The 15,282-nt window shown below is 42.6% G+C and overlaps 1 protein-coding gene across 1 annotated transcript; it reads right to left on the bottom strand.

Moving 5' to 3' along the window:
• Window positions 1–1,837: 1,837 nt before the first annotated feature.
• Window positions 1,838–14,637, bottom strand: ITIH6 (inter-alpha-trypsin inhibitor heavy chain family member 6). Its single transcript, XM_045471151.1, is given in 16 exon segments — window positions 1,838–1,935; window positions 1,938–2,072; window positions 2,912–3,225; window positions 3,227–3,290; window positions 7,380–7,430; window positions 7,433–7,506; window positions 8,950–9,052; window positions 10,873–11,170; window positions 11,173–11,297; window positions 11,300–11,407; window positions 11,410–11,909; window positions 11,911–12,046; window positions 12,049–12,702; window positions 12,705–12,914; window positions 13,634–13,805; window positions 14,626–14,637. Coding segments are annotated over 16 exon segments (3,054 nt in total).
• Window positions 14,638–15,282: the final 645 nt, after the last annotated feature.

The following is a 15,282-nucleotide window of genomic DNA, read 5'->3' as shown; positions in this document are numbered from 1 at the left end:
CATTCTCCTTGTACATTGCTCTGTGTGCTCCTCTCTGCCTTCCCATTCTCTGTGACTACAGCTCCATCCTCTCCACAGCACCTAGGATCCATTTCTTCCCTAATTCACATCTTCATTTTCTACCTTTTTTGATATGGCTTTTTCCTCCCTTTAGTTTTGAAGTTTGTTCTGTAGGTCTTCAGGTCTATTTCTAGGGTATTTAGGATGACTTAATAATTATCTAGGTGTGTTCACATGACAAGGTGAGTGTAGTGTCGTCCTCCTATTCCACTGCCACCTTCGTATCTCCTACCCATGTCTTTTATTTTTGAGCTACTGTCTCTGTGTCCCTGTGCCTGATTCACTGTCCCCATCCCCTCATTTGTAGTTGCTTAGTTTTGGGTCTCTACGTCTGGGTATCCCCAGGTTTATCTTGATTCTGTGTCTTTGCCTCCCTGCATCTCTAGAGAAATTTCCTTGTCACTGTGTCTCTGCCCATTTGTTTATGTTCTGTGTATCTGCTTCTATGTGTCTAGGTTTCCTTATTCCTATCTTGATCCTTCCAGACATGTTCCTGTGTTACAAGCTATTTCTAGCTTGTATCCATATGGCTGTGTCTGTGGGTTCACATCCCTATGTCTACTTATTCTAGGATCTCTTTCTCTAAATTTCTGTGTCCCTATGTCACAGTGTCTCCACTGTACCTGGGCCTCCAGATTGCCTGTTTTTATGTCTCTGTCTAACCCTATTTCTTAGCTGGTGTTTGCCATGTTCAGGTGTCTGTATCCCATGTTTTTGCCGCTGGATCTCTGAATATATAAGTTTGTGCTCCTGTTTTTCACACTTAATGTGTTCTTCTGCATGTGCCTGTGTCCTTGAGTCTTTGTTACAAAGTCTTGGTATGTGTCTGTGTTTCCCTATGTCTATTTTCTTGGTTTTGAGATCCCTCTGCTTTGTGTTTCCATATGTCTCTATTGCTCTATTTCCCCATCTATGTCTGTGTCCATGTTACTGTCTTTCTGTGTATGATCCTGTGTCTTTGGTTGTAAGTATGTATGTATGTGTGTCTATGCTGTGTCATGGGATTATTTTCTGTCTATTTATTCATTCATTCATTCATTCATTCATTCATTTGGCAAATATTTCCTAAGCTCTTACCACGTGCTAGGCACTGGGGATACATAGATGATTCAGAAAAGTTCCTTGTCCTCAAAGAGCTCACAGTCTAAGTCAGGGACCCAGAAAAGTAAATAAATGATTACTACACAATATAATGAGTGAGGTTGGATGGAATGTGGATTGACTATAGGAACATAAGAGGAGCCCAAACTCAATCTAGGAGAAGAGTCAGAAAAGGTTTCCTAGATGAAGTGACAACTAAGACTTGAAGGATGTGTAAAATTTACCTATATGAAGCCAAGGAAAGGAGTCCCATGCAGAAGGAAAAGCACATACAAAGACTCAGTGGAGGGGAAAGCATGGTTTGTAAGAAGAACTTCAAGAACCTTAAATACACCATGGGAACCAGAGAAGGTTGTGAGCAGTATTGATAATTCATTTAAGATTTTGTTTTTAAAAAGTCACTCTTAAGGCTTCTGTGGAGTATGGGTTGAACAGAGTGGAGACTGGAGACAGGCTGGGCTGTGAGGAAGCAGAAGTACCTAAGCCTCTAGGCCTACAGGACTACATATTTGTGTGTGTTTGTGTGTCCTTGTGTATGTGTCACTTACTGCATGTGTAAGTGTGTGTGTCCCTGTGTGTGTTTCCGTGTCCCTAAATCCTTGCTCTTTGCCCACCCAATGCCTTGGCCTCTGGGCCTCTCAAATTCAAGTATCCTGGCACTGGGATTCATGGGCCATCACAGTACATAGGCAAGGTAGCACAGCAGCTGCTGTACATGAGAACACTTCGCCAGCCAGCAGGGCAGCAGCCTCAGTGATTCCTTCAGCAACCTCTTCCTAGAACTACAGGCACACCTGGCTCTTGGTGCCTCTGCAGGCTTTGCCCCATAGGCCCTGCCACCAGCCAGATGTCTGTGTGCTGGAATTGCCCTGAGTGCCAGTCAGGGTACTGGCCTGAGTTCCCACTAAGAGCTGAGAGGAGCTTAAAGCAGGAAATCTAGAAAGAAAAGTGGGAGAGAGGAGGGGCAGTGAAAATCTGGAGGAAGGAAGTGAGTGGGCATTGTGGGAAATGTAGAAGAGCCAGATGGGATGAGAGTATACTATGGAAGTACAGAGCCAGGGTGGGTGAGATGGCAGAATAAGGGGGAGAAGTCAGGCTTGGAGGAGATGACAGGCAAATTAGAGGTGAGGAGAGGAGAGGAGTGGGGAGGCCTAGAGTAAAAATATCTGTCCAACCCACCATCACTGCCCAAAGTCTTTGTTGTGGGCCTCAGCCTCAGTTTCTGCATCTCCTGACCTATAGTCTGACTTCCTACAATCCCTCTTTACAGCAACCTTCAGAGGGATCTTTGTAATACCCAGATATGAGTGTCTTTTCCCTTCTTGTAACCTTTCATGGATCCCCACTGTCTTTAGGATAAAGCCAAATTCCTCATCCTGGAATTCTACTCTGACCACTACAGCTTCATCTCCACCAATCTTCAATTTTGTCTCTATAATTTTACTTAGGCTTTCAGGTTCAGAGTGGGTCTCTCTCTTCCAAAAGATCTTTCTTGAGCTCCAAGGCTGGGTGAGGTTCCCCACCCTGGGTTGCTCCATCTTCCTGGACTATTTTCTGTCTAGCACTGATAACTCCCTATGATCACTATCCATGTCTTCCCAGACCAGGTGCTCCCCAAGGGCAGAACTTGGATTTGATTCCCTTTGTGGTTTGGGGGTCAGGGTGCTGGGGGCTCACTGGCCATTCACCCTAGAAAGGCTTCTCTTAGGACTGGTGCTCCCCAACCCCTCTCAGCCTCAGAATCACTTACTCAGCTGACCATGAGTCAAGGGACTGAGGCCTGAGACATTGACCACATAGAACTCCAGGTGGGGTAGTTGCAGGGTGCTGGGGTGCCTGTGGCAGTACCAGAGAACAAGGAACTCGAGGTGGGGCCTAAGGTGAAGGGTAAGGCAGGCTGTAGCAATCACATGGATCTCCAGCTGGGGCCTCTTCAGCAAAGCAGGTTGGTCCTAGGATAGGAGAAAGGTACTTTCGCCTTGCACAGATATGGAACTGTGGAGGATGGTGATAATGTAGGCTCCTGGTTTATCTGTAGTAACAGTGAAAACATGGAAGTATGTGGTTCTGCTCCTTGTGGTCTTGCCTTGGTGGTGCCCCAAGTGGGCATCCATATACATGCAGTTCTGGAGGGAGGAGAGTGTGTGCGTGGAGCATGGGCTTTCACATGGTCATTCACATGGTTACCCACGGCACAGGAAGGTATGAGAGGGCCTGGGGTCCAGATGAAGTAGTGTAGATTTGTGGTTAGAAAGCAGGCTCCTGAGGAAAGTGCTCCTACCAGGTATTATCTGGATGCTCCTACTTGTACAGTGTGCGGGCATGTATGTATGTGTATACATGCTCACCCCAGTGGGTCTGTTTGCATGTATGTGTATGTTTCTGAGTGTGTAAATGTGTGTGTTTGGTTAGTTCATATGAATATCTCTGGGCTTATCAGTGCATCTGCATATTTAGGGAAGATGCTATGTTACAGTATATATATATATTTTTGTTGTATGTTTATCCATGTCTCTGGATATGTTGGTGTTGCATATCTTGGTGAGTATTTTATGTTGTATGTGTCTGGTTGTATGTTGTTATATATTGACATGTATCTGGGGGTGTCACTTCTGTCTGTGTGTCATGGTGAGTATATGTATACGTTGGTGTATTTTATTTTATTTTATTCATATATTTTTAAAATTTATTTATTTAAATTTAAGTTAGTTACCATATGGTGTAGTATTGGTTTCCAGAGTAGAACTCAATTATACATATAACATCCAGTGTTCATCCCATCAAATTCCCTCCTTAATGCCTATCACCCATTTAGCCAATCCCCACCAACCTCCCCTCCAGCAACCTATAGGAGTGAAATCATATGATACTTGTCTTTCTCTGACTGACTTATTTCTCTTAGCATAATACCCTCTAGTTTCATCCACATTGTTGCAAATGACAAGATTTCATTCTTTTTTATCACTGAGTAGTATTCCATTGTGTATATATACCACATCTTTATCCATCCGTCAGTCGATGGACATTTGGGCTCTTTCCATACTTTGACTATTGTTGATAGCGCTGGTATAAACATTGGGGTGCATGTGACCCTTTGAATCAGCATTTTTGTATCCTTCGGAAAAATGCCTAGTAGTGTAATTTCTGGGTCATAGGATAGTTCTTTTTAATGTTTTGAGGAACTTCCACACTGGTTTTCAGAGTGGCTGCACAAATTTGCATTTCTACCAACAGTGCAAAAGGGTTGCCCTTTCTCTGCATCCTTGCCAACATCTGTTTTTTCCTGAGTTGTTAATTTTAACATTATGACTGTTGTGAGGTTGTATCTCATTGTGGTTTTCATTTGTATTTCCTTGATGATGAGTTCTGTTGAGCATCTTTTCATGTGTCTGTTAGCCATCTGGATGTCTGCTTTGGAAAAGTGTCTATTCATGTCTTCTGCCCATTTCTTCACTGGATTATTGATTTTTGGATGATGAGTTTGATAAGTTCTTTATATATTTTGGATAGTAACCCTTTATGCCCTTTGAAAATATTTTCTCCCACTCCATCGGTTGCCTTTTAGTTTTGTTGATTGTTTCCTTCACTGTGCAGAAGCTTTTTATCTTGATGAGGTCCCAATAGTTCATTTTTGCTTTTATTTCTTTTGCCTCTGGAAACATACCTAGTAAGAAGTTGCTGTGGTTGAGGTCAAAGAGGTTGCTGCCTATTTTCTCCTGTAGGATTTTGATGGTTTCCTGTCTCACATTTAGGTCGTTCATCCATTTTGAATTAATTTTTGTGTATGGTATAAAAAAGTGAGCCAGTTTCATTCTTCTGCATGTCTATGTCCAGTTGTCCCAGCACCAAGAGACTGGTCTTTTTTCCATTGGATACTCGTTCCTGCTTTGTCAAAGATTAGTTGGCCATACGTTTGTGGGTCTATTTCTGGGTTCTCTATTCTATTCCATTTATCTATGTGTCCGTTTTTGTGCCAATACCATACTGTCTTGATGATTACAGCTTTGTAATACAGGCTAAAGTTTGGGATTATGATGCCTCCCGCTTTGGTTTTCTTTTTCAACATTATTTGGCTATTCGGGGTCTTTTTTTATTCCATACAAATTTTAGTATTGTTTATTCTAGCTCTGTGAAGAATGCTGGTGTTATTTTGATAGGGATTGCATTGAATGTGTAGATTGCTTTGGGTAGTACCAACATTTTAACAATATTTGTTCTTCCAGCCCATGTGCATGAAATGTTTTTTTTTTTTTCCATTTCTTTGTGTCTTCAATTTCTTTCATAGGCTTTCTATAGTTTCCAATGTACAGATCTTTTCCCTCAGTTCAGTTTATTCCTAGATATCTCTCTTCTTGCTGCTTCATTATTGGTGTATAGAAATGCAACCCATTTCTGTAGGTGGATTTTGTATCCTCCAACTTTGTTGAATTCATGTATTAGTTTTAGCAGTTTTTTGGTGGACTCTTTCAGGTTTTCCACGTATCATATCATGTCGTCTGCAAAGAGTGAAAGTTTGACTTCTTATTTGCCAAATTTTATGTCTTTTATTTCTTTTTGTTATCTGATTGCAGAGGCTAGGACTTCTACTACTATGTTGAACAACAGTTGTGAGAGTGGACACCTCTGTTGTGGTCCTGACCTTAGGGGGAAAGCTCTCAGTTTTTCCTCACTCAGGATGATATTAGCTGTGGGACTTTCATATATGACTTCATGAGTTTGAGGTATCTATCCCTACTTTCTTGAGGGGTTTATAAAGAAAAGATGCTGCATTTTGTCAAATGCTTTTTCTGCATCTATGGGTAGGATCATATGGTTTTATCCTTTCTTCTATTAATGTGGTGTATCACATTGATTAATTTGCAAATACTGAACCAGCCCTGCATCCCAGGAATAAATCCCACTTGATCATGGTGAATGATTCTTTTAATATATTGTTGAATTCAATTTGCTAGTATCTTATTGTGAATTTTTGCATCCAGGTTCATCAGGAATATTAGCCTGTAATTCTCCTTTTCACTGGGGTCTTTTTCTGGTTTTGGAATCAAGGTAATGCTGGCTTCATAGAATGAGTTTGGAAGCTTTCCTTCCATTTCTATTTTTTTGGAACAGTTTTAGAAGAATAGGTATTAACTCTGCTTTCAATGTCTGGTAGTATCCCTTGGAAGCCATCTGGCCCAGGACTCTTATTTGTTGGGAGATTTTTGATCGCTGATTCAATTTTTTTGCTAGTTTTGTGCCTGTTCAAAATTTTTTATTTCTTCCTGTTTGAGTTTTGATAGTGTGTGAATGTCTAGGAATTTGTCCATTTCTTCCATATTGTCCAGTCTTTGGCATATTATTTTTCATAGTATTCTCTTATTATTGTTTGTATTTCTGTGATATTATTTATGATCTCTCCTCTTTCATTCATTATTTTATCTCTCTGTGTCCTCTCTCTTTTCCTTTTGAGAAGTTTGGTTAGAGCTTATCAATTTTATTTATCCTTTCTAAAAACCAGGTTTTAGGTTTTTTTTAATACGAAATTTATTGTCAACTTGGTTTCCATACAACACCCAGTGCTCATCCCAACAGATACCCTCCTCAAGGCCCATCACCCACCCTCCCCTCCCTTCAACCCCCCATCAACCCTCTAGTTCTATTGATCTCTTCTACTGGGGTTTTTTTGTTTCTATATTGTTTATTTCTTCTCTAATCTTTATTATTTCCCTTCTTCTGCTGGCTTTGGGCATTACTTGCTGCTCTTTTCTAGTTCCTTTAGGTTTAAAGTTAGGGACCTTCATTGGTGTATTTTGTATGTCTAGAGTAGTAGAGTATGTGTGCCAGTGTATGTTGAATTCCTGGGTATTAAGATGAATGAGTATCAGTGTATGTATGTCTGACTGTGTTGGTATGTGTGTCATTGTGTATATCTGGGCATGTGTTGTGTATCTGGGTACATATTTGTATGTTACTGTGTGTAGTTATGGAGAGTGTTAAAATATGTGTGCCTAGGTGTGTATTTATATGAGTTTATTATATGCCTGTGTGTGTATCTGTGAATGTCTTGCTGTTAGCATGTATTCATGTGTGTTTTCATGTGTCTGAATGTGTACTTGTGTGTTAGTGAGCTGCACTGCTATGTGCTCACTAGAATTAGGACACAAATGTCTGAGGGTATTGATATGAGTATATCCTGCTGTGGTGTTATATGGGGTGGAGTCCTTGGGGGGTCTCATCTTCCTTTAGATTGTCTGTGAGCTGTAGCAGGTCCCCTGGGAGCCTATCCAGTGGCAGATCCTCTCCTCTGAGTGTGGGATGTGGATCACAAAGTGAAGGTCCCCATCCACGGCAAGGCAGGAGATACAACTCTGAAGTTATGCCCTAGAAGGAATGGGAGGGAAGGAGAGGGGAGAGGAAAGGAAGGGAAGGTAGGAGACCATATCTATTTTCTCAGAGTGTCCAGCCCCCAGTCCCAGTGTTCAAGCTGTCCACTACTCAGAACAGTGAGGGTGGCTGGAATACCTGAGGATGAGAAGGTAGCACGCCTGCAAAGGATAGGGGGACTATGTTGGTAAGAGATTGATCATATTCCAAGGAACTCTGGTCAATTCCTTCCAGAGAAGAGCCAAATTTCTGAGCTCAGCATTTAAGTCTTTTCTGAAATCTAGTCCATACCTAGTTCTTTAGTCTTCTCTTTATGCTCCAGTCCAACTGAACTGACTATTCTTATGAATGCCCTGCTGTCTCTTGCTAGTGACCATTTCCCTCTGTTTTTCCTGCCACCTGGAATGTTATACTTTCCCTTAGCTTACAAGGATCAATTTCTAGTTTTCCTTCCAGGTTTGTTCCAATTCTATTTTCTCTTTGTTCTCTGTCTGTGGTAAGTAGAATTCTAAGATGGTCCCCAAGATTCCCCAGTGTACACACCCTGTAAAATCCCCAGAACTGTGATATGATATCACTCCCATAGTAAGTTATGTTTTGTGATGCACTTGATCTTAAAATAAGATTATCCACGTGGGCCTGACTCCTTGGCTACTCACATTAGCCCTTTATTTATTTTTTAATATTTATTTTTGAGACAGAAAGACATATATAGAGAGAAACAAGTCAGGGAGAGGCAGAGAGACAGGAAGACACAGAATCTGAAGGAGGCTCCAGTCTCCAAGGTGTCAGAACTCAATGCAGGTCTCCAACTCATGAACTGTAGGATCATGACCTGAGCTGAAGTCAGACGCTTAACCAACTGAGACTCCCAGGCAACCCTCACATTAGCCCTTTAAATTTGGGTCTAGAGGTCAGAGACAGAGAAGTCAGAGAGATTTGAAGTATGAGAAGGACTTGACACGATGGATCTTCTCCATGGCTGTCTTTGAAAATGGAAAGGGCCACATGACAAGGAATGCAGAAAAACTCTAGGACATGAAAATGGCCCAGGTGGCCTCTAGAAGCTGAGAGTGACTGCCAGCCAACAGTCAGCAAGGAAACAGGGATCTTAGTCCTACAAACACAAATAATTGAATTCTGCCAATAACCTGAATGAACATGGAAGAGGACAAGAACTCTGGAAGACACTTTGATTTCAGTCTTTGGAAATCCTGAGCAGAGAACCTAACTAGCTTGTGCCTAGACTTCTGACCTACAGAACTGTGGGATAATTAATGGTGTTGTTTTAAGGTATTAAATTTGTGGTAATTTGTTATGCAGCAATGGAAAACTAATACACTTTTCCTTCTCTGGGCTCACACAACGCCTGTGAGAATTTTAACTGAATGGAAATGAAAGCTTAGGGATTTTTGTCAAAGAAACTTTTTTTCACTTTTTGCTAGCCCCACAGAACTTCTCTGAGATTTTGTGCTGCCTCCAGCTCCTCCTAGGATCTCCTCAGAATTGTCATCTTAAAGTGGATTTCCTACCAAGCACAAAAGAAATGAGGGAAATCCTTCACATTCCCAGGGAAAATATACCCTGGCCCCACCAAAGGGCATACCTTCCTCCTTATTGGGAGAGTCCTCATTGGTTTCCCAATTTGACCTGTACATTGCCATGACTGGACTATTATGCTCTCTCCACAACATTTTAATATTTCAAGCTCAATTATGTTCAAAATTCTTCCTCATAGCATTTATGCATTCATCATTCATTCACTCATTAATTCAGGCACTCTTTAAGTATCAGAGATATAGGGATAAAAATAGACAGTCATGATTTCTGCCTGGTGAAGCTTATATTTTAGTCGAGGAGATAGACATGAATGAAAGTATAATTACCCATGGTGATAAGTGATAAAAGGAAAAATAATAAAGTGACTGAGGGAATTATAAATATTTGATGAAGTCTGGGGTAGTTGGAGGGGAGGGTGGGAAGGACATTTGAGCTGAGGATGGCAGGCAGGGAGCAGAGCAAGGTAGATCAGGGCAATTATCAAAACAGAGGGAACAGCTTCAAAGAGGTCCCTGAGTGGAGATAGAAGTGAGGCAGGGCCCATTAGATGAACAGAAAGGAAGCCAGTGGGGCTAGAGTTCAGAGAGTGAGTGGGAGAAAGTGAGAAGTATGGGATAGAAGGCAGATCACACAGGGCCGTATAGGCTATAAAGAGGACTTTGGGCTTCATTGTAGGTGTTACAGAAAACCCCTGACAGGGATTAAGTAAGAAAGGGACATGAAGTAATCTTTGTTTTTAAGTTATCCCTTTGCTGTTGGGGGGAGAATAGCAAAGAAAATCTAAGAGAAGAAGAAGTGAGACCAGTGAGGAGGCTGGAATGGTTTTCTAAGGGAGACACAATGGTAGTCTTCCCTAAGACAGTGACAGTTAGGGTGGTGATAAGTGGGTTCATTTGGCAAGTATGTCAGAGGTAACATTGTCAAAAATTGAAGATGGATGAGATATTGATGGATAGTGAGCAGGAGGGGCATGTCAAGGATCTCATGCCCAAATTTGTATCTCTGTGACTTACTGCCACCACCAACTTGTTCTAATTCTGCCCTATAAGTTCACCCAGGAAATGTCACTCCTCTTAGGAAGGAAGAATAATTAGTGGAGTGGTGGAGCACATTCAGTCTGGGACCAGATTATGTAGGTTCAAATCTCTTATTCATTGTGTGACATGAAACAAGTTACTTCACCTCTCTGTGTTTCAGTTTCTCCATGAGTAAAATGCAGATATTAACAGGTAGTTTTTGTGTGTGTGAAGATTAAATAACAGAGTACAAATACAATATGTAGAGCAGTACCTGAACATAGGAAGAGTTAAAAAATGTTAGCTGTTATTATTTCACAGTCTTTGGGAAATTTAAAGACAGTTCTTATTATCTTTTCCAATTTTTTATACCTTTCTCCTTAAGCAGAGCTGTTTACAGAGCACAAAAGAACTATTCAGAACTGTCTTTCCCAGTGATGCTTCCATTTATAAACTTGTATCCCTTCCCTGCTTGGGAAGCATGAGCAATTCTCTTGTTCAACAAAGCAAATGTCAAAGCTGCAGCTTGTCCAGTTCATTTCTGTTTAGCCTTCCCAGTCTTAGCATCACTCTTCTCTCAGAACCTCTAATTCCGTGCTTATGCACTGAGGCCCAGATAGGTTAAGAGTCTCAAAGTCTCAAAGTCTCAAAGCAAGCAAGCAGGCAAATGTACTATCACTAGAATCTGTACAAGACTTGTACACTCCCAGTTCCTGCTGCTCTCCATTCATACCTCCCGTTCATGGCTTGACTTCTTGCTCATGGCTCTCACCATCTTTGTCAGGAGTGAGGAATGTATAGAAAACCAGTGGGTTCAAAGACTCCACAAACATTGCCTCGGACAGCAGCTCTAGCTCCTCAGGGAGATGGAGTAGGCTGACCACTTCAGGGAAGGTGCTAGAAGATAACAAGACTGGCAGGTTTGGAAAGCTGCCCTCTGGCATACGCCTGGAGCTCCTGGGTAGGATAATTGTCGGGGCTTCTGACACAGATATTCCCAGAATTTGCCTGGTGCTTTGGGGCCCCAGCAGCAGGTCTTGCTGATGCCAGAACCTTCTGGGGGCAGCAGAGAGGGCAGGGTGGGGTTAAAGGGAATAGGGCGGGGTTCTCCAAGGACAGATGTGGTCATGGTACTGCTGGGACTTGTGGGACTTGAGGTTGTGCTTGTGAATGTGCTTGGATTCTGAGGAGGTGGTGCCTATGTCTGGCAGGTCTGGAGGATAATGGAGTTTGGGGTTTATTGGAGATTGGGGTCCTAAGTTTGGAAAATGATAAGCTTGGGTAATTTGGGGGAGATGGGGTACTCGTTTAAGAGGTGATGGGATTTTAAGGGTCTTAGGTAAGAGGATCCTGAGTTTAGGGTGTGGCAGGTTGTGTGGGGTCTTGTAAGAAGTAAACTTTGGTCTAATGAGTAGTAGTAATTTGGGTATCTGAAGTGTTGAGACTCCAGGCTTGTGCTGTGGCAAGATTTTGGGTGACTGCGATATGAGTACCCTAGGTTTGGGGTGTGATGAAGTAACCAGTTTGGGTTGTGATGGAGCACCAGGTTTATAGTGCAGTAGAATAACATGTTTCATAGTGTCAGCTTTGTGCTGGGATAGGGTGCCAGGATTTATATGTGGGACTTTTGTCTTGGGATTCATGGGTAATAGGGTACCAGGATTCTGGTGTGATGGTACACTGGGCTTCAGAAGCAATAGGGCACCATAATTTGAGGACACAACAGCAGCAGTTTTTCTTCTGAGAGTTAGCTGAACCAAGGTGCCAGAATCCTGTTGTGCTGGATTTGGGGGATTTGGGTGTACTGGACAGGGTAGTGGTGCTCTGAACCAATGGCTCCCACTCCTTGTAACTGGGCATAATTGTTGTAGAGGCAGGAATAGTTGAGAATAAGCAGAATCTTAGTTTCACAAGGCTTGATTTGGGAGAGACCTTGGGTGCGAGGCTGGCTGGGCTATGCCTGTCCCCAGGCCATACCTGCTGGTGGATGAGGGCATAATGGTGCCTGGTCCAGCTGTGGTGCAAGTCTGTACCCTGGCCTTCTCATTTGCCTCCTTGGACTACACCATGACCAGTGAAGTCAGAAGAGTGACAAAGTTGTATTCAAGGGACAGATTGAGGACTTTGGCTCCCAGAAGGTGGTGAGTGCAGGTGTCATGGGCTTGGAAGTGTGCCTCCAGCAACTCTCCAATGGTGAGGTTGGCCGAGAGACCGCAGGTGAAGTGGGCTACATTGTAGACTGGCTCCTCTGAGAAACCAAATTTCTTCTTGCTGCTGTTGGTGGCCACCTCACTGTGGCAGGCCATAAGAAGCTGACTCTTGAGGCCATGGGCTGCCAGATGGATGCCCAGTTACCACTTGCCTGCTTGAATCTGTCCTGTCACCACCAACCCTGAGCCACCAAAGTAATTGGGGAAAAGGGCCCAAGGGGAGGCCTCAACGAAGCTGTCCAGGTAGTCCAGATGCATGTCTACCAGAAAAGGCATGGAGATCTCCTCATAGAGGCCCTCCAGCTGTAAGGCTGCATCAGTGTTCTTGTATATGCACTGAGCTGCTCCCCAATTCTCCAGGGATAGGTAACACAGCAGGGGGAAGTCACCTTATCCTCAAAGGCCAAATTGAAAAGGGACATCCTGTGGCCCGGCGCCTGACAGATGTTGGAAAGGATCACACTGGGGGTCATCACATTGGCTCCTCATCTATCAGGAAGACGATGAGAGAGATTTCTCCCCACATTGGGGCCCCACCAAGCCTCTTTGTTGCTATGGTTTAGCACTGAAGCAACTTCCAGCAGAGCTGCACTGATGTTGGTCCCTCGTTGGGAAGCAGACTGTGATACCATCTTTTCTAGTTATTTTTATCCCCATTGCAAACACACTGGGCACCACTAACCTCTCAGGCTCAGTCATTTCTCCTCATTTTTTTTCTCAGACTGTTTCTGTTGCTATCCTTCCCTATCTTCTCTCAGGCTCCCTGAGATATGGCAGTGGGGCCCACATGTCCTTGGCTTTTATCGCTCTTTGTCTCAGATTATGATTTGCCTGTTTCCTATGGAGGTATATAATTCTCTAGTTAGACTGGAATCTCCCCAAGAAGAGCAACCCCACCTCTATGCTACAGGGGAAGAAAGGAAGAAAGGGCTGAGTTGACAAGAGGGGTAGGTGGGGGAGACTTCAGTAATTTTCTGAGAGATGATTGATCAAAAGCAAGAATCAGGGAAGCAGCTTGACCAAATGCTTTGAAATGAATATGTAGATTATTGATTTATAAAAGTGTTGGCCAAATTCTTCTGAGTATGTGCTTTAAAGAGGAAGAAACTCATGGCCAAAGAGGAATGTGCCCTAAAATATATAGAGCCTTGCTTTTTATACTAGGAAAAGGAACACAGAAGGATGAAGTAACATATTTGTATAAAATATAATAGTGATATTTCAGGTATTGTGAGAGGTGAGATGGATGAGGGGATGAAGGAAGCATTTCAAGAATTCCCCACATTACCACAACCCCTCCATTTGAGTGGGTAAGTTTAACACAACCATCACCTTCCATGTGATCCAGTTAGTCCTTGGCACTGTGGACATTCTGGATGGTGGCCTGGATGGAGCCTCCAGATTTCCAGACACTAACCATTTCAGAAAAGATGGTGATGCTGAAGTAGTCATTGGCTTGCAGGCCACCAAGGATCCTATTCGTGGCCTTTTTAGACTGTGGGATATGGATAAAGTGAAGGAGATGGATCAAGGCTTGAGGTTTTGCTCAAGTCTGAAAGGTTATTTCTGTACAAGGTACTAAGATCTAAGTGTTGTATAGTCTTAAGACTCTCTGACTTCCAGCACTCTGTACGTCTAAAATTCTCAGGTCAAAATTCTATAGTAGACCCTGTGGTTCAAGCCTAGAACTGGATTGTCCAATGGTAACTGCTAGCCACATGTAGCTATTTAAATGTAAGTTAGTTAAGGGTAACCTGGGTGGCCCAGTCAGTTAAGCATCTGACTCTTTATTTCCCCTCAGGTCATGATCTCACAGTTTGTGGGATTGAGCCCTGCATTGGCCTGCACACTGACAGCACAGAGCCTGCTTAGGGTTCTCTCTCTCCCTCTCTCTCTGCCTCTCCCCTGCCTACAGTCTCTCTCTCTCTATCTCAAAATAAATAAACTTAAAAAAAACTAAGTATAAGTTAGTTAAAATTTAAAAAGTTAAATTTTGTTTCTTTATTTGCAGTAGCCACATTTCAAGTGTTCAATAACAACACGAGGGCAGTCGCTATTGTATTGGACACCTCAGAATTTTAGAACACTTCCGTCATCAAGATAGTTCTAGTAGACAGTGGTGGCCTAGAAGGTTCAAACTGTATGCTTTCAGGGTGCTAGGATCCTGTGTATTCTATGGTTCCTGGATCCCATGACCCAAGATTCAGTGATTCCAGGACTGTAAAGCTTAGGAGCTTTATGATTCTAGGTCTTTATCACTTCCTTTCAGTGACTTTGCATGCTTTGGTTTTGCCCTATGTAATCTGTTCTTTTACCTCATCCTCCATTTCTTCCAGGCTGATCTTATCATTATCCTCCAGATAATCCAGATTCCATTTTTTTTCTCCACAACTTTGCTCTTGTTGTGCCCTTTAGATAACAGACCTTCCCACTTCCCTTTACTTATTCATATCTTCACTGTTCCTTCAGTTGCCCCTCTGGGCAGCCTTTCCTTGATTGCTTACTCTGACCCATGCCCCTAGTCCCAGATATTCCCTGTCCCAGATTGTGTGCTGACTGTCGTATATAGAATATTTTCATCTTCCATACAGGTATTGAGCCCTCTGAAAACAGGGCTTATAATGCTTCTTCTTTTGGCTCCTTCTCCATGACAATACCTAGCATAGGACCAGGCACATAGGAGGTTCATGAAATAGGAAATGTAGGTTCTAATATTAGGTACCATTATAGGGCACTTGTTATGTTCCAGGCACTGTGCTAAATACTTAGATGCATCAGTTCATTTAATCCTCATAGCAACACAATGAAAAAGGTACTGATATTGTATGCATTTTATAGTTGACAACACTGAAGCTCAGAGAGGTAGAGTGACTTGCTTAAGGTTGCACAGTTAGTCACTGATGAACCAGGGATTCAAACCCATATTTTGGAGGTGTTAAATATTATGCCTTCAAATTTTATATAGTTATGGA

This window comes from Leopardus geoffroyi, chromosome X (genome assembly GCF_018350155.1).
Source record: "Leopardus geoffroyi isolate Oge1 chromosome X, O.geoffroyi_Oge1_pat1.0, whole genome shotgun sequence".
In the NCBI taxonomy this organism is placed as follows: Eukaryota; Metazoa; Chordata; class Mammalia; order Carnivora; family Felidae; genus Leopardus; species Leopardus geoffroyi.
This window is presented reverse-complemented; position numbering and strand designations above follow the sequence as displayed.